The following is a 25649-nucleotide window of genomic DNA, read 5'->3' on the forward strand; positions in this document are numbered from 1 at the left end:
AAATGACCTTTCATTGAGAAGGCTGAACTTCATCTTATTACATAGTTTGATTAGTTTTGTTCTTCTCATGTAGTCCCACCAGTCATGTCCTTTTGTTAAATTGAAATAGAGCTGCAACATTTAAAGCAATGAATCACCAACTGTTTTGGTTCATTGCTTTGAGACATTAAAAAAGTTGAAATTCTCTGATTTCTGTTTAATGGTGGTTGTGTATCTGTATTATGTATCTGTATTATGTATCTGTATTATAATAGCCAAGTGGCTTGTGTGTGTGTGTGTAGAAAGGATTGGATCACGGAGAAACTGGGGAGAGCTGAGCTCCACACATATGGAGCTAAATCCAGGGCAAAAGTTTTGTAATCTGAAAATAAAAAAAGATTGAAAAATAAATTATGAAACTGAAAATTCAGTGTTTGTTCTTGAATTTTATAATCATTTAAAAAGTACTATCAAAATAAAAATAAGTGTAAGATATATATTTTCAGTTTAAATACATTTTTGATTCAGCTCTGTAATTATTTCAAAAATTTATTTAAACTGAAAAATATATATCTTACACTTATTTTTATTTTGATAATATTTTTTAAATGATTCGAAAGTTCAAGAACAAACATTGAATTTTCAGTTTCAAAATTTCTTTTTTCAATCTTTTTTATTTTCAGATTACAAAAGCTTTGGCCTGGATTTAGCTCCATACACACAACCCTGCAGAAAGTTGTTGGTATGAATTTTAGCAGGTGGAGGAGGAAGAGTGTTTGTGCACATAAATGTACTATATCAGAGAAATGAATGCATAAATAACAAGAAATATAAATAATATAAAATCAATAAACTGAATATATTTGGGTTTTGTACTAAACTGGGCATTTCATGACATTGTAATCTTGTTCACTGAATATTTGTCACCGTTTTGTGACATTTCACCGACCAAACAAGTAATCGACAATGAGAATAATCGTGGCTGCAGCCCTTCATATTTAATAACTTCTAGCAAATGCTACAAACCCATCGTGAGTATGTTTGTGTTTGATTGTGCAGAAGCCAAGTCCACAAGACTCACCGTAGAGTGCTGTAGGCTCTCTAGCAGGTATCAGTCAAACCTGGTTTGTGGATAAAAATTGATCCCAAAATTCTGAAATCATTTTAGCAAAGATCAAGATTATTGCCGGTCAGGGAATTTATTTATTTATTTATTCATTCATTCATTTTTTTTTTTTTTCCCCAATGTGATTTAGACCACACACACACACACACACACTGGAGGATGTTGAAATTGCCCTCCCACTGTCAGAGAAAAGTCATTATTCGGGTCAAGGTCAAAGATGTCAAAGGTCAGAATTCCACTGTGTTTTGGAATGTCTGCCAATAAATCACAGAGATACACGCTGCCAAGAATGTGTGTCCCAGGACCTCTTCTACATGGACATATTATATTTTACCCTGAGCAGAGTTCAGAACAGGAACAGCATCAAGGTTCTAACCCAAAAGAGACAATTTCAGAATCACCTTTATTGTCAGTGCACAGCAAAACGGCACAACGAAATTTGCTTGTGCATCCTCAAAAACAATGCCCACTCTCACACATAACTTACACACACATACTTCAATAAATATTAAGAACATCAGGACATTTTGGGGGTTTGCGAACTCAGAGACCTCTAAATTACACCATTCCAGTTAGACATTTGTCTCATATTGCATTGTCCCCAACAAACATAACTCATACAACTCTAATCCCACATTGTCTTTGTCCCATTTTGCACATGCCCCATATTGCACATGCCCCATGCTGCACATCCCATGCTGCACATGTCCCTCCAAAACATAGGTGTCAAACTGGTTCCTGAAAGGGCCAAGAGGGTGCAGGTTTTCTTTGTAACCACCAACTCCACCAGGTGATTTCACTGATTAGCATCAGTTTGAGGAGACTGGATGAGTTCATCATTGAAATCACCTGGTGGAGCTGGTGGTTACAAAGAAAACCTGCACCCTCTTGGCCCTTTTTGGAATCAGTTTGACACTATGCTCTAAAACATCAATTAACATTTAAAATACACAACTTTAATAAAACCCTTAAATAGCAAAAACAAACAACAACAACAACAAAAAAAACAACATTAATAAATAACATTCATTTGGTTTATTTCCAAATAAACAAGACAAATTGACCTATCCACCCTTAGCCTTAACGCCTTCTTACTCACAGCAACTATTGCTTAGTTTATTAGTTTATGCCCAAGAATGAACCGGCCCTCTGCATGCTGCCTTTGGTCATTCTTTGAAGCTGGGATTTGATAAACTGCATTAATCAGTGATACTGTGGTACGGTTCCAGGCCCTGCCCTTTTGTTTTGTTAATTGTAACTGCAGAAGAACGTCCTGTGCTACTTTATGGTAGCACAGCTCAGCAGATGAGATGGTTGAACTGTTGTACTTTGTCCCGGGAGTGTCATAACATTCTTTATAATCTTTATTAATAGCCTCCAGTTATATGGACATTGTCATAAATGCTTCACCTCCATGTCTAACTCGACTGTCATCTGGACTTCAGTAATCACCGCTGACTCATCCAGGATCTCTCACCAATCATCAACCACCCTGATTTCATATAAACTTTGGGATCAATGCATAAACCATCCTGTGTCCTTGCTGAAGCGAGGCCTGAGGCTGCAGCGGAAGCGAATCATTTACAGATAGCCGCCGATAGCTGAAGTTGTTGCAGCGATAGCGGCGGTTTTATCAGGTGGTGGGAGGAGAGGATGCGCTGTGTCAGAGGTTATTGGCTCAAGCCCACTGGCTTAAAAAAAAACACTTTAACACTTTATATTCTGCCTTTTCTCACAGATACAGTGTAAAAACAAAATAAAATTCAAAACTGATTTGTAGGTTTCATGCAAAAAAAAAAGGTGCTAAAATTTAAATTAAAAGGGAATCACAGATGTTAACGACATGGATGTGGAATCCAACCAAAACTTTACCAATGCAAAAACTATGCAAACAGTTTTGACCCCGACTCAAAAAACAAAACAAAAAAAAAAACTACTTTGATACTTGCTGTCTTGTTTCTTGACGCTTTTGTACCATTTTGATTCTCTTTTGTACATGTTGGCGGTTGTCTACCTACATGTGGTGGTTGTTCAAGATATTTCTAGATGTGTTTATGCAAAATTCTGTGTGATTTATAAGGTTGCAACAGACATTTGCATGTTGGACTTTAACACATGTACATGCAGGGTGTTCTAGATTAGAAACACCATTTTAAAAACCCTTTTATTTGCGTCGTCGTTGATGCTCAAATCAAAATTAAGTCTGAAATTTAAGTGCTTGCTTTTAAGTCCAACATGCTATAGAACACAACTTTAGAAAAAAAGCCTGCCAGCTTTTCTGTCAAATAGATACAACGTTCTGATTCAGCAGTATTACCAGGTAACATGAACAAGAACACCTACAACGAATTGCAGTTGTCATTTGATTTGCTCATGCAAAGTAATGCTGCTACGTACAAGTAAAACAGCATATAAACATAAGCTGTCTGTAATGGACTAGGAAGATGAAGTCAGCTGACACATTTAAATATTAATATATATTTAAAACAAGCTCTTTACATTTATATAATTTGTTTTTCTTTAGTAGAATTCAGTTTTTATTATTATTTGTTGTATTTAACTAGCTTGGTAGGTCCCATGACTTGTATACTGAAAAACCTCACGTTTGTTATTAATAATAGTAAGTATTTATACAGGACTTTCCCAGTAATCAACACACTAAACAAAATAAACTCTAAAAATAAAAGAATGAAAGCTAATAATAAAAGTACATTGTCAGTCTACAAAAAATCCCACAGTTATTATTATAGTGTTTCCAATGCTGTGGGAAAATGATCTGCATCAAATAACACCCAATAGTTTGTCCAACGCATGTTTATTTGTCCATCTTGCTTATTTTTGGAATGTAAAAGTCCTAATTTTAAGTAACAGTACAGGCTGTGGTGTGCACATGTGCTGCTGAGGTCTTGTCTGTTAAAATATGCCTTATGTTGCCTTGCCTTATGTTAAAATAAGTGATTTCCACATACAGAAAAAAAGATATGACTTATACTTCAGAAAATACAGAATACTGAAAAATCTTTGCACGAGCCTAAATAAATGTGGTCACTCTCTTACTGTAAATAAAGGTTCATGTAAAGTTTTTCTTCTGTGAGAATGTTCACAGCAGATGGTCCCCCTCACTGAGTCCAGTGTGTTTGGGTTATCTTCTTGTAAAATTTTATTTTATTTTATTTTTCTCTGCAGGATGATAAAGTTCCACTGCGTCCTCATCTGTGCCACATGAAGAGGGGACCTGGCGGCTATGGCTTCAACCTGCACAGCGACAAATCCAGGCTGGGTCAGTACATCAGGGCTGTGGACGAAGACTCTCCAGCACAAAAGGCCGGACTGAGGCCACAGGACAAGATAATTCAGGTATGTTAAAAACATACAAACAAAACAACCCAAGAGCTCTTCTCAGGATTTGAATTAAAAACTGTCAGTGGACAAAACTTAACACCAGAACACTTCCTGTCCACGGCGATTTGTTTTTGTTGTAGTCCCATTGCATGGGTGGGTAAACTGGATGTTGCTGATGTATTACGGGATGTGGAGTTCATGCATGTTGCCGTGTTTACTTTGTTTCTTTGTTGTATGCTACAAAGCCTCGTGCTGTCTCTCTGTGGGTGTGTGATCCGGTTTGTGTGGACATGTTGGTGCCACGTCACAGTTAATCCACTTAGAGTGTCTGTACAGGCTGCAGCGGAGTCCTGCTGACGGATTAAAGGAGAACTCTGCTCCTCCTGACGGATTAAAGGAGGACTCTTCTCCTCCTGATGGATTAGAGCAGTGATTCTCAACCGGGGTGCCGCGGCATATTCGCGATTACCGTGAATTATTTATTTTATCCACAAAGCATAAAACGACTCAGAATCTGACGTCATTGTGCTGCAGCCTCGCTCTCGTCTTAAGGCGGGACAATAACAAGGAGGCTGACGGCCGATTAAAACAGTGCCGTCTCCTTCAAAAGCTGTCTAAAATGCGGAGCTGTCGGTGTGTGTGTCTGTGCCTGTGTGTGCACGCGCGCGGAGTTAGGCTGCAGACTGCGAGGGAGGGGGTGGGTGAGGGAGGGGAGGGGGTGGGTGGGTGAGGGAGGGGAGGGGGTGGGTGAGGGAGGGGAGGGGGTGGATGAGGGAGGGGGTGGGTGAGGGAGGGGAGGGGGTGGGTGAGGGAGGGGAGGGGGGGTGAGGGAGGGGAGGGGGTGGGTGAGGGAGGGGAGGGGGTGGATGAGGGAGGGGGTGGGTGAGGGAGATTCCTGAATGCAGGTGCGACACGTTCAGTGCGCAGCGAGCGCGGAGCAGAGAGGATTTTAAATGGAGTGAACATGTTAACAAAACGGAAACATGAAGCTGCCTTTACTTCTCTCTGAACTTTCTCTAAAGGTGTGATTCTGCCGTTACCGTCCTGTTCACACCATGTGCGCGTCGTATGCTGAATTTATGAGATCATGAGATGAAATAAACGGTCAAATATCTTTAAAAACATATTTAAAAAAATGAGAATATATGAATGAACTGAGATACACACAAAAAAAAATGTTCAGACGCACAAATCACAAAAAGCAGGTGAGAACGCTGAACTTTAACAGCTGTTATTTTCCAAAGGTATTTATTTGTTCAGTCTTGAGCTTAATGTAGTGTTTAAGCACAAAACGTGACTGATGAGGAGAAACAATTTCAGAAATGCAACAGAAACAACCACAAATCAGAAAAAGTTGGGACTGTATGTAAAATGAAGATAAAAATAAAAATGTTGCACCATTCCCAGTTTCTCCACTCACAGAAGCCAAACGTTCTTCCAGAGTTGTGTAATTATACTACAATAGTAGTAACATAATAGAATAATAGAATAATAGAAACACTGGATTAGAGGACTGGACCGGCATGAACTCCCAAAATTTCCTGTATAATCACCTGTATTGTCTATTGTGTTGGTAGCATGGCCCAAGCAGAGGGTCACCCCTTTGAGTCTGGTCTGCTTGAGGTTTCTTCCTCATATCATCAGAGGGAGTTTTTCTTTACCATTGTCACATGTGTGCTTGCTCTGGAGGTTTGTAAGATTAGACCTTACTTGTGTGAAGCACCTTGAGGCAACTTTGTTGTGATTTGGTACTATATAAATAAAATGAAATTGAAAATTGAAGAGGAGGACTGTGCTTCTCCTGACGGGTTAGAGGAGGACTCCGATCCTCTTGATGAATTGTGGTGGTGGTGGTGGGGGGACTCCTCACAGATTAGATTAGAGGACTCCGCTCCTCCTGGATCTGGAGGGGCGATGATGAGAACGTTCTGTTCCACCTGACCCATGTTCACAGTCGGTGTGGGAGTGGGTGTGATACATTCCTTGGGGTTCTCCCTCCTCCCACAGGGATTCCTGAGTGACATATCTCCACAGAATGCTCCATGAGCTCCTGCTCCGGGAATCTGTGTGCATGACATCCTGCAGGAACATTCTTCCCGTCTGTTCCACATCTTTTATCAAACTACTGCTTTTCACATCAACTCGGGATCGCTGACACTCAAAAAATCACAATCGTTGAGTTTCAAGGCTGCAGCAAGAATCACTTTTTAAAAACTGGGTATTACTCTGTCAAAAAAAAGCGTTACTTCTAATATCAATCTTAAATCAACCTTGAAACTTCTTCACACATAGATAGTCACAGTTAAAAACAAAAATCTGTACAACATGATTGAGATTAAACCTATAATTATTTTCATCCTTTCATATAACAAACTGAAAAATCACTTTTACAGATGCTGAGACACCGGGAGCGACTCCTGTTACACACTTCACTGTCTGTGACTGGAGAGACGGCGTCTGTCTGTCGCTTCACCAGTCAGTTTCATTGAGACCGACAAAGACATCTTTAACGAGGAAACATATAAATCCAGGCTCGAGCTTACATTTACATTTAGAATTTTAGCTCTATTTTTCTCACTTACAGATTAAACAATTTATTTTCAATTTCAACTTGTAACTTATTCCATAATAAAAAAAAGCCTGAATTTTCCTTTTGATTTGAAAGTACTTTTTTCTTTATTATCAGCTCTTAATTTGGGATTCGTGTGCATTGATGTAGTTTACACTTATTGGTGTTTATTCTGTATTTTTGGAGTTTTTATTTTAGTGTCAGGGCTTTAAATCACTGTTAAAAAAAAAAAAAAAAAAAATCAAAAAGATCATCAAAAATGATCTCTTTAAAGGGGCTTGCATTCATTAAGACACAGAGTCCTGAGATGTTGCTAAATCTGTCCCATAAGACACAGAATGTCTGTGTCAGAATGTTTGTCCTCCTGTTTGGTGGACAGCCGGGAGGCGTTCTTGCTTTGGTAAAAGTCTTTGCACTGTAGCAAATCTGTTAGTTTCAGCTCTTGCCAACACTTGTGACCTGGAAAGACAATTCAGTACTCTAAGACTAACATATGGGTCATTGAGGACCATTTTGGGACTAGAAAAGGCAGGAAAGCTTGTGTTTTACTACCATATTGAACAATATATTCTGAAAATATAAACTCTTTCCACTTATTATAACCTAATTTAAGTTTCATTGTTTTTGTTAGGAAATCTGACGAAACAGTAATGGACTGTAAAGGCAGGCTGAAAGTTACATATGGCTGATTAAGTGCCAAATAGGACTAAAATGCTTTCAGGTATTGAACAGTAACATTTTCCAAACCGAGAATTTCCATTCAGATAATGGGACATTTTAGTTGTAGTCATTATATTTTGGTATGGAATAATCTTGTAAATAAAAAATAATAATAATAATAAAAAATAAATCAATAAAAGTCCATTTAAATAAAAAATGTGACTTTTTATAAAAGAACTCAACTTTTTTTAACCACCCCTGTTTAGTGCTTTGAATTCTGTTATTTTGAGAAATGCATTAAAAAAAAATTTTTTTTTAAGTTTTTATTTGTTTGTGTGTGTGTGCATCACAGGATCTCCCAAAGTAGTAAAAAACAAAAACAAAAAAGGGAACATTTTTGTAGGCTTTGTTTATATATTTTGTACATTTCTAAAATCTCTTTTCACCACCTTTCCTCCTCTTCTCCCCATCTTCTCTCATTTCCCTGTTTCCTCTCCTCATTTTCCCTATTTGTGACCTTGTGCCCTTTGTTGTTCTCCATCCTCCTCCTTCTCTCCTTTCCTCTTTCCTCTTTCCTTTCCTGCTTGCCTCCTCCTCTCCTCAGGTTAACGGGAAGCCGGTTCTCGGCATGCAGCACTCCGAGGTGGTGGGCATCATCAAAGCCGGAGGAGACGAGACGACACTGCTGGTGGTCAACACGGAAACTGAAGAATTCTTCAAGAGGTGCAACGTGGTTCCGACTGAGCAGCACATCACTGGTACTGAACTCTAATAAACACACTGTTACATGAAAACACGTTTCACCTCCGTTATCGGCTTGTTGTCATCCGATCATCACATGGAGCTGAAATGTTTTCAGCACAACAACTGAATTATGGCAGAACTTTCCCCTGAAACAGTCTGTAGTCTGTTCTGATGTCTGTCAGTCTACTTTTTTAACAATATGAAAAAATCAGGTTTTGATCAAATGCCACCAAAATTCACTCAGACATTTCTGTTGTAGATTTTACTTGTTAATTATTGACTCCAGATTGTTCAAGCGGTGAGTCTACAGCAGTTATGCTGTTTTTTTTTTTTGTTTTTTTTTACTGAATTTTGAGTTCCAAGTAGGAAATGTATCAGAAGCCCTGAAATGCTCATATCACCCTCTAGATGGTGATAAAAGCTGCTCAAATATGCAGCAAGTTTTGAACGTCTATTCATTTGAGAAGTTAACTTTTGGTGAAAATAAGATGTGCCGGCAGCAAAAAAAAAAAAAAAAAAAATCAACTTGCAGTTGTGTTCCTTTGTTTTCTGGACTTTTCCAAATATGACCGTCTCCTCCGATCTTTATATGGACGACGAACAGAATCTTTCTGTCACTGCTGGTGGCATTTTGGCCCAACCAAGTGTTTGATTAATATTATTAACAGCAATTCATAGATTATGCCTGAAGTAGAAGTGCTTTGCAGTTCCTCCTTATTCATTCATTTTCCAAACATGTTGATGGCATGATTGTGACAGAAAGGCTATGATGACTATTCATTAGGCTGTTTCTGTGCGCTACTCGCAGTGCATGATGCATGTGGAGAAACTACAGTAGTATTGGCTGTAAATGCTCCTACTGACGCCAGTCATGGCGGCTTGCTGCTGTCACCCATGTAGCTATGTTAGTCCAGGTTGTGTCAGTAGAGTTGCGGTCACCCAGCGGGTCCTCGAAGGCGATCCATTTGCCGTTTTTGCTAGTCGACTTTTCGGTTAATTGCTCGCCTTTATGATTGATTATTGATCTGTTCGTCATTTCAGCAGCTCCGCTGATGTGGCTGCAGCGAGTTAAAAATAATTCTGCTTTTATTTCTCATTTTATTCTGACAGGACCACTTCCTGATCCTTCATCGGATAGAGCTTCAGAGGACGAGGTGAGGACGCTGCACTGACGTCTACCGGTGTAACAGTCATGCACTTGCTGTTAATGACTGCAGACTGTGTGACATCATAAGATTTTGCATTGTTGTCAGATCTACAGTGAGGCAGGCAGGGAAAGAAGCAGTTTGGCAGTCCAAAACAAGACTAAATAATTGTGTAAAAGTCCCCAAAATGCCTATAAATAGTTACAAATCAGTTAAAATCCACACAGAAATGTACTAAATCAGAAAAGCAAACCATAAACATGGGCATTCCTCCACACAACCCCGCAGGAAGGACTTTGTATGATCTTTGGTCAAGACGGAAAAAGACATGGAGGTGATTTGAGTGAGGTTTGAAAGTAGTTTTATTTTGAAACTCAAACATTCAGAAGTCGTCACAACCCCGCTGAAAAGAGTTTGTATGGACGTTACTGAAGCAGACACTTTTTCCTTCTCTCTCTGAGCCGCTCAACATTATGTGTTGGATTTGAAATTTATATGTAGTTTAAAAATGGGCTTTTCAGTTTTTAATTTCCATTTTTAATTTTGGAAACCAAGATGACCACTTTCTATGTTTAGGCTTCAGAAAACTGTTTTTTTTTTTGTTGGGGGGGGGCAATTTACACCCCAAACACAAAGATATTCAACTGTTTACAAAGCTAATGAACCGTTATGTTTCATCTCAGAAGATCCAACAAATAAAAGCATCTTAAAAGCACTTTCTTAAAAAACTGTTGAAACCAGTTTTGATTTGAAGGCATGTGGTTTAAACCAATTTAAAATATGTTCCAGGTTGTTCTTGGTCTTAGTGTAGAACGGTACAAACTGGCTAAACCCGATAAAACTGTGGTAAATCCTCACTGTTGACAAGCTGGAATAGTTCAAGCTGTGGTTTGGTAAATAATTTAGTTTTATGTGGTTATTGATGAAGAAGGTCACACTTTCAGTTTTTTTTTATTTTTTTATTTTAAAGCAGGATAACTCAAAGTAATAAAGATATTTCAATGAAATTTGCTGAGTTTATAGGTAGTTTTCCAGCAATTAATTGATTCAGTTTTGGGGGTGATTTGGAATATATTTTGGATCCAGCAGCCAGAAGAATTTTTATGGAACGTGGCCTTGGGGGAGGTATATGAGCTCTGAGTGATTGAGTTACTGCCTGGACTGTCAGTAAGTTGAAGTATATGTGTGTGTGTGTGTGTGTGGGGGTCACGCAGATTCAGGCTGCAAAAAAGTGTTTGAGCTGCGCCTTTACACCATTTGTATGAGCGATCGGCGCAGCACCGTGTGACCGCAGCCAGTTTATCATGAGTAAACACCCACCCCCCTCTGTATACACCAGTGACAACATGGGAAAAGTGGATTGCTTCCCCCCCCCCCGTGACATTGTGGCTCACCCTTCACCATGGCAACAGGACTTCATTAATGTGTGTGTCTCATGTCCTGGAGGATCATGGGATTGAAGTGGTTTTAACTCGCCGTCAGAGTTTGAGGATTATGCTAATGAGATGACTAACGAGCTCTGCGGCAGCAGGAACAATCGCTCCTTGACTAACAGTTACACAACACTCCTCATCAAGGTTCAGGGTGACCTTTGACTTCTGTGTGCACTCTCACTCTGCCACATCAGCCGGTTATAGAATCACACCTCCAACCCCACATTTTTAAGCATCTGTTTGAACCACCTGCAAGTTGCAGAGCTCATGTTGTTCTTGTTGTTCTAATCTTTAATCTTATCAAAATGACCCAATGATTCTGTTAAAGTTTTAACACGGTGCACTTGAATGCACCCTGAGGTCTGGAAGTTCAGCTTTCTTCTGAACCAAGTCTTGATCCGAATGTGACTCGAGTGTTTTTGCAGTCTGCTGCAGAGGCGGGGCCTAAAATGTCCGTGAGCTCGTCCGTTTCCAACTCCTCCTCCGACGGTGCCCCAGCGACCAGCAGCTCCCGACCAGGGGTACCGCTTCCACTCACTTCCTGTCGCACCTTTGGCATCTGTCATCATAAAGGGTCCTGACACACCTGTTAACGCTCCACCCCCTTCTTTGTAGAGCCACACATAAATTTGGCGACATTAGGGCACTCTCGTCAGTGCCCGATTTACAGTTGTGGAGGCCCAGGGGCAAAGTGAGGTGTGGAGGCCCCTACAGTACGCGCAGAACAGAACTCGAAAATGAAATTTTGCTTAAAAACATTTTATTATATACAAATGCACATATCACTTACAAAACCTAAATCAAAACTCTTCTAGCCTTACGTTTAGAAAAAATTAGATTTGGACAAAATTGTTTCCCAGTTGGCGTAGTAATAGAACATTGGGGAATACCGACTTCTGGTTGAGATTATACTTGATGAATAAGACCAGAAGCTATTACTGTTTTGAAGCTATTACGGTGAAACTGTTACATTTGGTGTAACTTGTAAGATGTAATATTGCGAATTGGTAATGTCATCGACACCGATTTGACGGTTTGTCATAGTAATAATTTTTTTGTGGAGGCCCGTGGGCAACTGCCCACCATGCCCCTATGGTTAATCGGGCCCTGGCTCGTTATATTAAAATATCTACAATTCTGAATTCAGTATTAAGGGTTGTAATGAAATAGTTTGAAAATTGGTTTTTCAGAAAAAGCTTTAGTTAAATAGCTTAATAGTTAAAATAACTTAAAGGGTACTTATTTGAGTGCAAACTTCTGCTGAAATCTTCCAGTAATGGCTAACTTTTTTTTAAGTACTCAGAGGCAATAATTAAACTGTTGCATTTTAAATATAACAAATTCATTACCTGCGTGTTTTATCCTGTTAATATAATAATAAAATATCTCTTTCAGGGGCTTCAGAAATCTTTTTGCTACTGGCCAAGCTAACTGATCAGCATCTTTGCAGAAACATGACTGTGAGAAACGGTCAACTGCTGCCCCCTTGTGGTGGAAACTAGTAAAACGTATGAAACCACAAAAAAATTAATTACAAAAAGACAAAACACTTCAACAAATGTCATTAGTTTATAAATTGAATTTTACTGTTTTCTAAAAAGATATTACATTTTATATTCATAAATAAGCTTGTTTTAAAGAATGCAGTTTTGCATAAAATTTCTTAACAATTCGTCAAACTTAATTAAAATCAAATCAAAAAATTGACATTAATCTCATTCATTCATTCAAAATTTCTACTTTAATACACAGCTTGGGCTGCGATATGTGGGTGTAATTTACACACAACATGCATAAAACTTTATTATCCACATTAGTGTTAATAATTTTTTTGACCATTAAATGCACAGAATGATAGAAATTTATTGAATCAAAAAATTAATTCAAATGGCCAATCTGGTCCCCCCTTTCCCCCAAACAAATTTTTTGTTTTGTAGACAAAATTAGAGTTTTAAAGCTGATCATTTCACACTTTTATTTTTTTAATCACAGAATGCAGAATACGTGTGGGTCATGACTTTGTGTCTCTGTGCGTCTTCAGGTCCAGAAGGCCCTGGAGCCGGAACGAGAACTGGCCCAGACGGTCGGGGAGCTTCCTCTGGGCATGTCACTGGCTCAGGCCCGAGAACGAGCCCACCAGAAGCGAGCTGCAAAGAAAGCCCCACCCATGGACTGGAGCAAGAGGAATGAACTGTTCAGTAATTTGTAATCGTGATCTTGGGACGATCGGGTTTGAACTCGGGTTTGGGTTCGTACCCGCTTTCACTGCACACAGACGGGGCTCGCCTCGTTTTGCGCTTTTTAAAACTCATGTCAAACAGTGTTATTAATGATTGTTTTAATTTAGGTGTCCTGCCACTTTTTTGTCTTAATGATGTCACACAAGAATGAATGTTAATATATTCAGAATGTTTCCTCCTATGAAGATAAATCAATAAACAGATTCTAAGGACCAAATGCTTTAAAATGCCAAAAATGTGTACAAATGTAGTTAATCTGTACAAATTTTTTTTTTATTTAACAGAAGCCTGAATGAACTTTTTTTAAATTTAATACTAAAACCGGCTGCTGAGACACAATGACATCAGGGGGTTCAGGGAACATCAGCGTTTCTCTGTCATGTTCTAATAAACATTAGAGAGGAAATTAAAGTTTGACTGAACTTTTGCAGCAGCTGTTTTATTTTGGAACATTTTTAATGTGCAGTAATAACCTGCAGATTAAATGCAGATTAAAAAAAAAAGCCTGATTTTGTAGCAACGCGATACCAGATGTCCGATTTGCCCTACTTGATCATCTCCCAAAAATTTCAGCAAAAATCTGTCACCTGTTGGAATTCATTCATTCTTAATGAGCGGCTAAGATTTAATTTAAATTAATAACCAGAGTTTGAGTTATGGATAGAAATTGTGTTGCCATCTTTAAGCCACGCCCATTTATGAGGGTGTATTAAATTCATTTTGAAAATTATCTGTCTGAACGGAGCCTCAGTGGATTTCAGTAAACTCTGTAACAATATCTCAGGGTTACGACCATTTGACTTTACCCCAGTGACCTTGAACTTCACCAGAATAATTGACCTCTCCTGACTTTGCCAGGGTGATTCCGGAATCCACTTAAGTGTGTGCCACACTGGGTCCAAATTGGGTTGAATATCACATTCTTTGATCTTGACCTTTTCCAAAATTAATTCCTTCAGATTACCCAAAGGCAAATTCGACCTTGTTGGGCAATTTCGGAATCCACCTCCATATTTGTGCAAATTGGAGAGAAAAAAAAACAAAAAAACAAATGACAACAAATCTTGAATTTGACCTTTGACCCCAATGAGCATGGCCCCCTAACCTTTGGTAAAATTCACCCTTCTTGGGTTATTCCACAACCCACCACCTTATGTGTGTTAAATTTGTTGCAAATGAAAGTTGGGGGGGGCTTCAGTTTTGACCTTATCGACCTTTGGCAAATTTGACCTTGCTGGGAATTCCAGATCCCACTTCCATAAGCGTGTCACGTTTGTCAACCACGAATTGAGTTTGGTGGAAGTGAGTCATAGGACGTGGGAGGAGTTTCTGAAATGATCATTATGATTTTTTATTTTTTTTTTTACATACTTGTGTGCTTTTACTGACATTAGTGCTTAAAAAAAATAAATCATTTTTCCCATTTGACAGAAAACCCTTAAAATACTCCTGAACATAAAAGTCTGACTTTGGTTTAAAAATATTGAAAATCTAGTAGGTACATAAGTTCTGCTTCTTTACATGAATGAGTCATATTCTATAATACAGTGATGCTAATATACATAACGACAGAGTCATCAGTTAAAAACATAAATAAAGTCGGGACACTGTGAGAACAAAGAAACAAAAAAAAAAATCATCCTTTGTTCCCGTTAGTGGAAGCTGCAGTAACGTTCTCAATAGGCTGTGCTACATATTGGGCGAGGAAAAGTGGAAGTATTAAGGAAGGCTGTGCAGGAATATTATTTATCCGCCCAGTATTTATCCGTTGTGTCGTCGCGAGCTGTTTATTCATGTCGTTCAGCCCTCTGTGCTTTAGACTCCGAAGGTCACTCCAACATGGCGTCCAGCTGGTCAGCGAGGTCATCGAACATGCTCCCGATGTCGTCCAGAATATTTCCGGCTGCCTTCACAGTGCTGCTGCTGCTAAAACACAAACGAGTCGCTGTTGAAGTGCCAGAAACAAGCCGAACAATACCAACTCATCTTGCTTATTTTCAGATTTTTTTTTTTAAATCTGCCAAACATCCCAATGTTCCCTAAAAGTGTTTCCCTACAGGAACTGTTAGTGATCCCCGGCACGGACTTAATGGTTCTTACCCGTCCAAACTGCCGCCATGTGCCAGCTTGTTCTCCACCACTTTGAGAGCCGCCTCCAGGGACGTGCTGGTTTCCTCGAGCCTCTTCTGAGCCAGCACCTCCAGGCACGCCGCGCCGGTTCGAGGCGCTGACCCGACTCTTCCTGCCTGACCCGGTGGGGTGGGGGGCGGGTACAACGATGGCGGCGGAGCAGTGAAAGCGACGCTCTGGACCCCGCTGAGGTTCAGACCTGAGGAAGAGAAACACCGTTGCGCTGCTTGCTCCAAAGTGACTTTCACTTTCACACATTTAATTGCAATGAAATTGACTTAAAACACATTGTTTAAACTTAAAATTGTTTTAAAGCAGTTTGTACAAAAATAAGATGTAAGTCAAAAATAAGTTAGTACAGCTGAGTATTAGGAGTACTGATAGGGAAAACAGTGTTTAAGAAAACACTGACGACAACTGTTAGAACGTTAAACCTCTAAGTCATTAAAAGTCAGAACCTTCAGGGGTAGATGTTTTTTTGGGGGTCAAAAAAGGAGAAAAATACCATTTTAAATGTTCACCTCTGAGCTGCGATGGCTGAAAATGTCAGTCTTTGGGTCAACATTATTTAAGATTTCTGTCAGAAAAGTCTTTATCCGTTCGCTGACATTAAAGCAGCACGTTAATATTTATTGTTTTTAAAAGAGAATAACGGCTCTTTTGATAATTTAGTTACTTATGAACATTCTATCCTGTGTATCTTTTATTGCACATATTTATTTTCTTACAATTAATAGGTCTAAAATATCTGAAGTAAAAATATCCATCACAGTTTCCCACAAAACAAGGAGACGCCAGAAATTTACTAGTTTTGTAACAAATGGTTCAAAATCCAAACACTACAAAACAGAAAATTAATAAAATTATTACTTTTTTTTAAAGCAAAACTAAATACAAACTGATATGTCTTTGTAGTAATTAGAGCTTTTGGGAATTTCTGTGCCTGCATTAATGGCAAATGGTCACCAGGTGGAGATATTGCACCATTTCAAGAACTTCGAGTACAGGCTGCTGTGGGACACAATGATGAACCTGTTGCTTATAGTCGTAGATAAGAACAGGAAGCTCAGTGAGGTAAGGAGTTGGACTATCAATATCTGGACCTGGGTTTGATTTCCAGATATTCTACCTGACGACGCTACCTCTGACAAGACACTTCATCTGCATGTTTATAGTCCACCCAGCTATTAATGGGTACCCAAGTTGTGGAAGCAACTTGAGATGAACTGGTGTCTTGTCCACGAATGTCAGAGACTCTCATGCATGTCACACGACAGAATCTGGGACAAAATACCAGCATTCACTGGCCTCAGGGTCTACACTGGATTTACTACATTAATTTTATTAGTAAAGTTCATCCATGTTTTTTAAATGACTTTGTTCTGATTTATATTTTTCTAATCAATGTCCTTAAATTTTATTCAGAATCTGCTGTGGTGCTGGATTAGAGCCCACCTTTACTTTTTGTTTTGTGTTGGTGAGGATTACCCGCAGGTGTTACAGGATCTGTACCGGGCTGATGGAGTCTTGATGTTGGAAAACCGGCTGGTTTCTGCAGACTTCCTGTTGTGGGCGTGGTTTGTGTGTGTTGTACAGGTTGCACATGTGGACCGCCACCACGTTTGGGAGAAACTGTGTGAATCTGGATGCCGGTTAATTTCGGGATGGCTGTCTGGGCGCCAGCGGTTCTTTGCGGACTCGATGGTGTGCTGCTACAGGACTGTTTGTGGGGACTCAGTGGTTTCATGAACACAGGAGGCTTCGTGCCTTTTCCCATGGAGCCGATCCTCTGGAAAGCGCTTCCCTGCCTCTGTGATTCATTATCGTTCAGCGTTTTGACGATACTGGTCCATGTTAGCGAGTGTGATTGAGAAATATCTCTGGTACTGGGAACCACTACGTCCTCTGGCACCACCACATCTTTGGGTCTGTGTCGCCTTTTAACCGTGTCCGACTCCTTCAGATTGAACTCTGGTAGCTCCAGGCTGTTAGGGCTTTGGGTTAGACCTTCTGGAGGAGCCTGGACTTTGATTTCAGAGTCTATCAGAGCCGTGCACGTGGTCCTGGGCCGCTGTTTGATGGTGAGGTTTCCTTCTTCAGCAAAAGGTAGACTATTAGTGGAAGTGTTTTTTCCAGAGGCAGTGGAACTCTTTGACACTCCCTGACTTTTCCTTTCTTCACCTCTGTGGAACAGTCTGTCAGTCTGCCCTTCCACTGTCTCGCTTCCTGTCCTCCTCAGGCCTCCCAGTCCAAGGGCAGGGACAGGTTTAGAGGACTGGAGCATGAAATGAGAAGTAGTCCCACTTTGAAATGGAGAAGAAATGGGGCTGAAAACTGGTGAACCTGGGACATGGAACGGCAGGACATCTATCCTCTTGGATGGACTTCCACCGCTTCCCTCCAGCCTGGCTGCAATGCTCCTCACGCTGCCAGCGCTCTCCATCTCCACCCCTCTGTTGACCTCTGATTCTCCTACTTGACCACTTCCTGAATGGCACGGTGATGTGCCACTCACTGAGCTCATTCTCTTAGGTGGGAGTGGGGGTGGGCCTTTGCGTCGAGATCGCACAGCAAAGGAGTGACTGCGGTTGACGTGACGCTGGGCCCCTGTGATGGTCGCGCGCCCTCGGCCAGGCCTGCGTGCCAGCGTGGCATAACAAGGCATGGCTACTGAAGAAGCAGAGGTATTGGCAGAAGTGACATCATCTTTGTCATCGTCTTCTGGCTCGCCATCAGACAGAGCGTATCGAGTCAGACTTTGGGCACGCTTCTGATGTGTGCCCCTGTCAGCATTGATGGCACTGTCTTGTCCAGGCCTGGGAACCAGGATAGGACTGGCTCCGGGTAGGGGCTTGGACAGCAATTGTGGAGCCCCACTAGCGCCTCCTGTCTGTGCACAGAGGTAACTGAAACCCTTCTGTGTGGGGGAACCCTGTGGGGATAGAGAGGATGGGGAGGATGATGGGTGGTGCTGAGGCTGATAAAGGCGGCTTGAGGACTGGAAGGGTTTAGACTTGGGGGGGATGTTTGAGTAGGTAAATCGAGGCATCTTGCTTGGTGTTAGAGGAGGAGTAAGTGGGGAGAAGGGAACTTTGTTGGGAGTAGCGGCACGATTCTGCTGCTCCAGTGTCTCTATGGGTCTACTTCTGTATCCAAGACTGCTTTCACCTCGCTTTACCTCTTCACCTGCTCCTCTCATTCCCTGATTCTCTTCAGAATGAATTAATGTCCTGAGTGAAGGTGGCACTGTTTGCAAATCCTGTGGACATCCTGAGCCTGAACTTCCAGAATTCCCTGAGCCCCGTGATCGCATGCCAATACTCTCCTGACTGACTGACATGGCTGTAGATGCCACGCCTCTAAAGCCAAATGCCTCCCCGGCTCCTCCTCTGCCTGTCTTGCCCATCATGGCGTTCTGAAGCTCGGCGCTTAACTCGCTGTCCTGGAAGGAGACGAGGGCTCTGGTAGTACGAGGGGAGGGGCAGCCGTCCTCAGATGGCACCTCTGCACACGTGTTGTGTGTTGGTGTGTGTTCAATTGCCACCAGCTCCAACATGGTGGGAGGCGTCTGTGGAACCATCCCTCCTCCGGTTCTGTCGGTGTGGTTACGGGAACGCTGCAGGTCACTAAGTCTCTTCACTGCTAGCATAAGCTTCTTCTGGTGGCCTGAAATGGAGAGATATTCATTTTTAGAGCAGTGGTTCTTAACCCAGGGGCTGAGACACTTCTAAAGGTCTAAAGAAACTTCTTCAAAAATTTTTTTGATGAGATGTCATCAACACAGAGTATATGTCTTGTTGTTTATGTGGTTTCCTGTGTAACTTGTGTAAAACTTTAACAAAACTACTGCATATCCACCAAATGCAGTGTTGCGTAAGTTCTACCAGAAAGTCTTACATTCCAAAGTATTCATTTAGAATCAGCTAACCAGGAACAGCCGTAATTGTAAGGAAGCGGCTGGTCACTCTTTGAGCCATCAACTCACAACCTGGAAATATGCATGTTGCTTAAAATCTCAGATCAAATGCACCTCTCTGCTGCCTGCGGTTCACTGACTTTGACGCTACCTCCTCCACCCCAATGCCACTAGTTGGCCACTGTCTGATACCTGGGGCTTTCTTTCAGAGGCAGAATGTGAGAGCTACGTACCTGGGACCTCCGCCAAAGATGGTTTTAACATTCTCTATATTATCGCAATTCAACATGCAGATCCATCTTGGATTTGCTGTGGCGACCCCAAGTGCAAACAAGGGAGCAGCCGAAGGGACTTACTTACTTACTATTAAAATCTTTAACTTTATCTTGCCTCCTCAGTCTTTATGGTGGAACTTAAGGTGCGTAACACATATTGCAACTTTCAGCCCACAATGTAGCAGTGTGTGTGTTTGGCTTCCACTATAATATCTTGATTATCCTATTGGCAAGATTACACCAACCATTTTGGACAAACCCCAAGTTCCCAAAACTATATGTCATTGTCTCTGTTACTTTACTTTAACTGCCTGCACAGAAGCAACAAAGGCTATTAACCCAACTCCCCCACACTGTATCTCACCCAGTTTTATGATGCCGATCTCCTGCAGGTCTTCCCAGGTGATGTCCTTGACAATGGCGATGGAATCGTAGCCGTTGTCGCACAGCCTCTTCTGGTACTGAGGAAGTCCGATCAGACTCAACCACTCCCCCAGATCAGACTGTGCAATAGACACAATAGGACAAAGGAACTCATGGGGTAAGACCTTCGTCCCAATTTGGACTAAACGTAGCCCAAACATGTAGGTGTATTCCAGAAATGCTCAACCAATCAGCAATCATTTGGGTTAAAGGTCAGATTTCCACCAGGAAATTTCATTGGAAACAAGGTGAACACACCCTCGCTGATGCTCCACCTTCTTACCTGCCATAGCACTGAGTGTCTTCATGTCTGTCGTTACTTTTGCCCATTATGGATTAAGTGTAGCAATTTTTTATTCAATGATCTTAACAGAAGCTAGTGATGCAAAACTCATGGAGTCAAGTGTGACAGCTAAAGACCAACATCTGAATTTCACAGATGTTTTAACAAATGAGGAGAATGGTGGTTTTTTTTTTGTTTTTGTTTTTTCAAAATCTCCTTACTGGAATGTAATCAGGAAGCCACTCTGGGATACTCAGCTTACTGATCTCCATGGAGATCTTCTTACGGTGGCCTGGTTTGGTCACACCAATGGCCGTCAGGTCCTGAAAGACAAACCACATTTAGCCAACTCGTCGACACCAAGCATAATAATTTGGAGGACAACCGAGTGGTTACATCGTTTCTACAACATATAAACTGAAAGGGGCGGGGGCCTGGGTAGCCCTCAATTAAGCTTCATGCACCATCAATCGCAGACATCTCCAACAGGTGGCATCCAAGCTACATGTAAGATGAACTACACCTGCTCCTAATTTCTAGCATCCACCAACCATCCAGCAGGTGGCAGACACGTCTTGTGGATATTACTTAAAGCAAAGCTGCTTTTTGTATTAAGCTGGTGCATCAAAGTTTCTTTTGGCTCCTCCCTTTTTTGCACAGGGTCACCATATGGTTCTGCATGTTGGTTTGGCACAGGTTTTACACCAGACGCCCTACCTGACAGATGTACATGAAGAAAGGGTGTGGGTGGATTAATCTGGAGAATTACAAGATGGTAACTTTTATTGTTTTTGGGTTATAGTGATGAATTTTCCAGACGCGGGCAGTTTAAAAGAAGATCCCATTGGAGTTGGAAGCAGGTATAAATGCACCTCGGGGGTCATCCTGCTGATCGTAGGCACGTCGTATCCTGCTTTGATGAAGTTGGAGATGTACTGTTCCAGGTGGAACTCGCGTAACCACTGGTAGATGGCCTCCGAGTCCTGAAAAAGGCAGGCACAGGATGTCACAGTCCATCTCCACGTCGCAGTAAAAACATCGCCCGCTGCAGCTCGACTCACCTTTCCATCAAGAAGCTGTTCGGGCCGAAAAAGTCCTTTCTGAGGCGTACCGTTAACCTGTCGCTGGGAACCCCCTAAAAAAAAAACCCCACAAAAGATGATTAGATGAAGGTGGGACCATTTATTCCAAACAGGAACAAGAAAACTAAAAAAAAAATATGTGAAAGAGAAAAAACTGTGTTTTGGGGTAAATCCACCAAATTTTGCCATGAATATCTAATTTAAAGAATTTAGATATAATGCCAACCTCAATCCCCATCTCCCTTAAAAAACAAACAAACAGAACAATGTAATTCAATGTGTAAGAAAACACAGTGTTACTTCACTTCAACCACAATTACATTGATAGTGTGTGTGTGTGTGTGTGTGTGTATATATATATATATATATATATATATATATATATATATATATATAAAAAAAAAAAAACTGAGTATGTCATGACATCAAAATTAAAAAAAGATATCAAACAAATGCATTGTAATATTTGTTTCCATAAAATCCACAACTGTAGTGATAATTTACAAATCTGCCTCCTGCTTTAAACACTGACTTTCTAAATCAAAGACGTAATAAAAATACAAATGAAGATATTTCTTTCATCCGGGGAACTGAATTTCACTCGTCTTGTTTCTTCGTAGAGTTAGTAACTAATAAACAAACATCAGGAAACGTGATGAAAAGCTTTGATGTAAATTGTGGCCAAACATTATTTATCGTGTTTTTTTTCTGACTCTTAAAATGAAGCCAAAGCAGACAGGTGCTTTCACTTCCTGTCTCACCTGCAGAGCCGTCAACCAGCTTCTGTTCTGGCCCTGATTCACCACCAGGGGGCCCTGCCTGCAGGCACAAAAACATTGGGGATCATTATTAAAGCACCCTCCAGATTTCAGTCTCATCTTCATCCATCATTGACCCGAAAAAGTCAGCTTCACTAAACAGGAAAGAGGAAAATCTTCTGGGATTTCAGAAAATGAATCTGCTAAAATCTGACATTTGTGCTGAGTATTTTTATAAAAGCTTATCGCGATTTTATGGCAATCAGACACTAATTGGGTTGACATTGATGACGTATGGAAGCATGTTTCTGCCAGCTAGTTGTGTCTGGCTTTAGAGTTAGAAAAATGCTCATCGATAATCAACAGAATGCAGCGCTGAAATTCTTGGAGAGGTTGATGCGGGTCATCGATTTATCAGTCAATATTCAATCTGTGTTCAGGAGATGGCCGCTGCCTTTCATGTGCTATAAATCAGTAGGTACGGTAAGTCACAAAATAGGAGTTGGACTTGTATGAATCAATAAAAGCAGTTTTAGGATAAATCCTGCTGCTGAACGATTTCTGACAAAAAATAAATAAACGACTCCTTTTATTTATCACTTATCAAGAACTGGCCAAATGACACCACGGAGACTTGAAGATCAAAGTTCTTTATAATGTCATAAAGTCGTAAGACACAAGTCTAATCAATTATGAGCCAGATTTTGAAAATCGTAAATCATCATCAACAGCGACGGCACAATTCTAACTCAGGATCTCATGAATGTCTTGTCTCAAAACTATGATTAAACAAGTTTCAGTCACGACAGGAAAAGGAGTGTGGTAGATTATTTCACCATAATTCAAGACATCAGACATTAGAACCTTGGAATTTATGAAAGAACTGAAAAGCTGCAGAAGGTCAGTTTTTAAAAGTGTAATAAACGATCTTGATGAACCAACTACAGGCTGGTCTTTACTGAACAGGTCTGACCTTGTCAGTGTCTGTGCTGTTGCAGGTTTGAATCCCATTCTGTTTGTGGCCGCTCTCGGAGCTTTGGCCACTCCCGGCACTGCGGCTGCTGCCCGCGCTGCCGGCACTGCCAACACTGTTTCTGTCACCTGAGCCAGTGGGGTGGGGGTGGGGCACAGAAAGGAAGAGATAAAGGTGGAAAAAGTGAGATTTAGAAAATGTAACACTTTGGAAACTCAAGGTAAAAGTGACAGGTGATGGTAACGTTTGGTACAGCAGATTGGGCACAGTACCAAACGTACCTTAGGTACAGTACATTTGTCACGATAAGTTAGGTACGTCATATTGGGCACAGTACTAAATGTACCTTAGGTATCGTACATTAGGCATGGCATGTTAGGTATGCCATCTTGGGCATGGTACCAAACATAACTTAGGTACAGTACATTTGGCATTGTACGTGAGGTACGACATGTTAGCTACAGTATGCAAGGTATGGCATGGTAGGCATGGTACCAAATGTACTTTAGGCACAGTAGGTACATTAGGCATGGTAACATGTTAAGCATGGTATGTTAGGTACAGCGTATTAGGCATTATATGTTTGGTAAGGCATTATTGGGCATAACACGTTGGGTATGGTATGTGCACAGGTCCAGGGTTATGATCCATTACTGTCCGTTTATCTGTGCTCTAACCTTTGAGTGAAATGACTTTCAACCTTGATTTTTCAGCATGTACCCATGTCAACATCCAAGTCAAATGTTTATTTAATTTTTGCTTATTTGGATAATGTTGAGGCAAACATAAGTCAATGAGGTCAAGGTCACTGTAAGGGGAAGTTGAAATGTCGAGGTACTTGTAATAAAAATAGTGCCAAGGCACTGTAGCTCACCTGGATGTTACATCACAGTTTCAGTTAGAAAAGTGGGCATGGCCAAACTCCAAAGGTCGTATCAACGTCAAAATTAAAAATCTTAAAAAAACATCAGCTATGTTTTGGAGAAACCTACTAGGTACCCTTGTACCAAATTTCAGCTCAATATCTTTAAAAACTGCTGACCAATGGTTGTAAGTGGCATTTTCAATATGGCCGCCATATTTTAAATCGGATCAGAATGCCTCATGCAAACTTTGGTGTCCTTGTGGGAGAGAACATGCACATTAAGTTTCAGCTTCACTGGTCCAGCGGTTTCGGAGAAGAAGATGATTACACACACCAATGGTGACAGACAGACGACCCACAGCATAAGGCCAACGGACCTTCGGTCCAGGTGAACTAAAAGTAGTTTTCCTCACATACTGTATAATATTATCAACTTTTTCTTTCAAAGTTCTGTTTTTATTTTTATTTTCTCATGATAACATGGTCAGTTGGATCTGGATTGAGGGCAGAAATGATTATTTAAGGGCCAAGTGTATACGAGTACATCCCGGTTTTACTAGTCTTTGGTCTGGCTCGTTGGTTAACCTATGCAGCGTAAATACTAGAAATCATTCAGGAAGAAGGTGAGTGAAAGGAAAGAAAAAAAAAACACAAAATGCAGGTGTTAACATTTCTTAAACCCCTAGAAGAGCATTTTCAACTTACCATTAAGTAAGTCTGGCGTTAGAAATGGTTCTGGTTACTGATGGTGGGGGCCGGTGGAGTAGAGGGAGGCGGGATTTTAGGTTAACAGTTTGGAACATTAAGAGGGATAAAGGTGGAATAAACTTCATGCAGAGCTGGGGACGAGGACAGGATGGGGGCTGGGGCGGTCCGGGGTTTTAGGGACGACACACTCTTACCAGGCGGAGAACTCCTGAGTACCCAAATGTCCTGAGTGGGGCTAGTAGGACTAGCTGGGGTTGAGAGCTGACTGCCAGGTGAAGCTCCTAACAAACACACACACTTTCATCACTGCGACAGTTTCATTTAGCCAACTCTGAAAGACTGGTACCCCAACGCAAATGGAACCAGACACATGGTTCTGGTTTTACGTGAATCCCAAATGGTTATTTGAGTCATCTAAACTGCAGAAGTTGAATAGAGCGTGTGAGGACAGATTTTTTGTTTTGTTTAAGAGTTTTTGCAATTTTTTTTTCTCAACCAACAATGAAGATGTAACAAAAGTATTACATCACAAAACGCACATCTGCGATCTGTGAGGAAGACTGCATTGTGGATTGGCTTATTCTTTAACCAATCAGCTTTTAGGTTGCTCTGTTGGGTGTGTTCTTTGGAGCTTTGGTAAGTTAAACAGATTTTTTTTTTATGTCTCTTCACTTGCTGCTAATTACCGATTGGCTTCAATCAAACAAACAGCTGTGCAGGCCCACTTGTTTTGCACAGTCTGCAAATCGGGGAAAAGTGGGTTTTTATGTATTTGTTCCTCCCGAACTGACCACCATTTCTGGAACGACGCTTTGTGCTTCTGGTGTCAGAACAAGGCTCTGAACCCGTCTCATCTGCCTAGCAACATTGAAAATGATTTAATCTTAAAGTGGTTTGTGGTTAGGATTAGAGCAAAGGTTGGGGTTAGGGTTTAATTTTTGTGAAATATATCAAAAATTTGGGAAATTTGAACAATACTTCTATTTCCGTACCATGGA

The 25649-nt window shown here is 40.9% G+C and overlaps 2 protein-coding genes across 7 annotated transcripts in view; one reads left to right on the forward strand and one right to left on the reverse strand.

The window, feature by feature from the left end:
- LOC117531478 (Na(+)/H(+) exchange regulatory cofactor NHE-RF1-like) overlaps nucleotides 1–13474 on the forward strand; it is a 37135-nt gene extending 23661 nt beyond the window's left edge. The window contains exons 3-7 of the mRNA XM_034194596.1: nucleotides 4292–4462; nucleotides 8281–8434; nucleotides 9531–9574; nucleotides 11424–11519; nucleotides 13040–13474. Of these exons, the coding sequence (XP_034050487.1) occupies nucleotides 4292–4462; nucleotides 8281–8434; nucleotides 9531–9574; nucleotides 11424–11519; nucleotides 13040–13207 (633 nt within the window). The 3' untranslated portion in view covers nucleotides 13208–13474. The remainder of the gene's footprint in view (nucleotides 1–4291; nucleotides 4463–8280; nucleotides 8435–9530; nucleotides 9575–11423; nucleotides 11520–13039) is intronic.
- Nucleotides 13475–13549: 75 nt separating this feature from the next.
- LOC117531477 (caskin-2-like) overlaps nucleotides 13550–25649 on the reverse strand; it is a 74562-nt gene continuing 62462 nt past the window's right edge. For 2 of the 6 annotated variants that reach the window (XM_034194594.1, XM_034194589.1), the window contains 10 exons: nucleotides 24846–24932; nucleotides 23079–23206; nucleotides 22109–22166; nucleotides 21327–21400; nucleotides 21138–21248; nucleotides 20487–20588; nucleotides 19924–20062; nucleotides 16857–19034; nucleotides 15339–15567; nucleotides 13550–15164 (listed from right to left, as the gene is read on the reverse strand). In XM_034194594.1, coding sequence (XP_034050485.1) covers nucleotides 15068–15164; nucleotides 15339–15567; nucleotides 16857–19034; nucleotides 19924–20062; nucleotides 20487–20588; nucleotides 21138–21248; nucleotides 21327–21400; nucleotides 22109–22166; nucleotides 23079–23206; nucleotides 24846–24932 — 3203 coding nt within the window. In that variant the 3' untranslated portion in view covers nucleotides 13550–15067. The remainder of the gene's footprint in view (nucleotides 15165–15338; nucleotides 15568–16856; nucleotides 19035–19923; nucleotides 20063–20486; nucleotides 20589–21137; nucleotides 21249–21326; nucleotides 21401–22108; nucleotides 22167–23078; nucleotides 23207–24845; nucleotides 24933–25649) is intronic. The other 4 variants (XM_034194595.1, XM_034194592.1, XM_034194591.1 and 1 more) reach the window with 3 other exon arrangements.

Source organism: Thalassophryne amazonica, chromosome 18 (genome assembly GCF_902500255.1).
Source record: "Thalassophryne amazonica chromosome 18, fThaAma1.1, whole genome shotgun sequence".
Taxonomy (NCBI): domain Eukaryota; kingdom Metazoa; phylum Chordata; class Actinopteri; order Batrachoidiformes; family Batrachoididae; genus Thalassophryne; species Thalassophryne amazonica.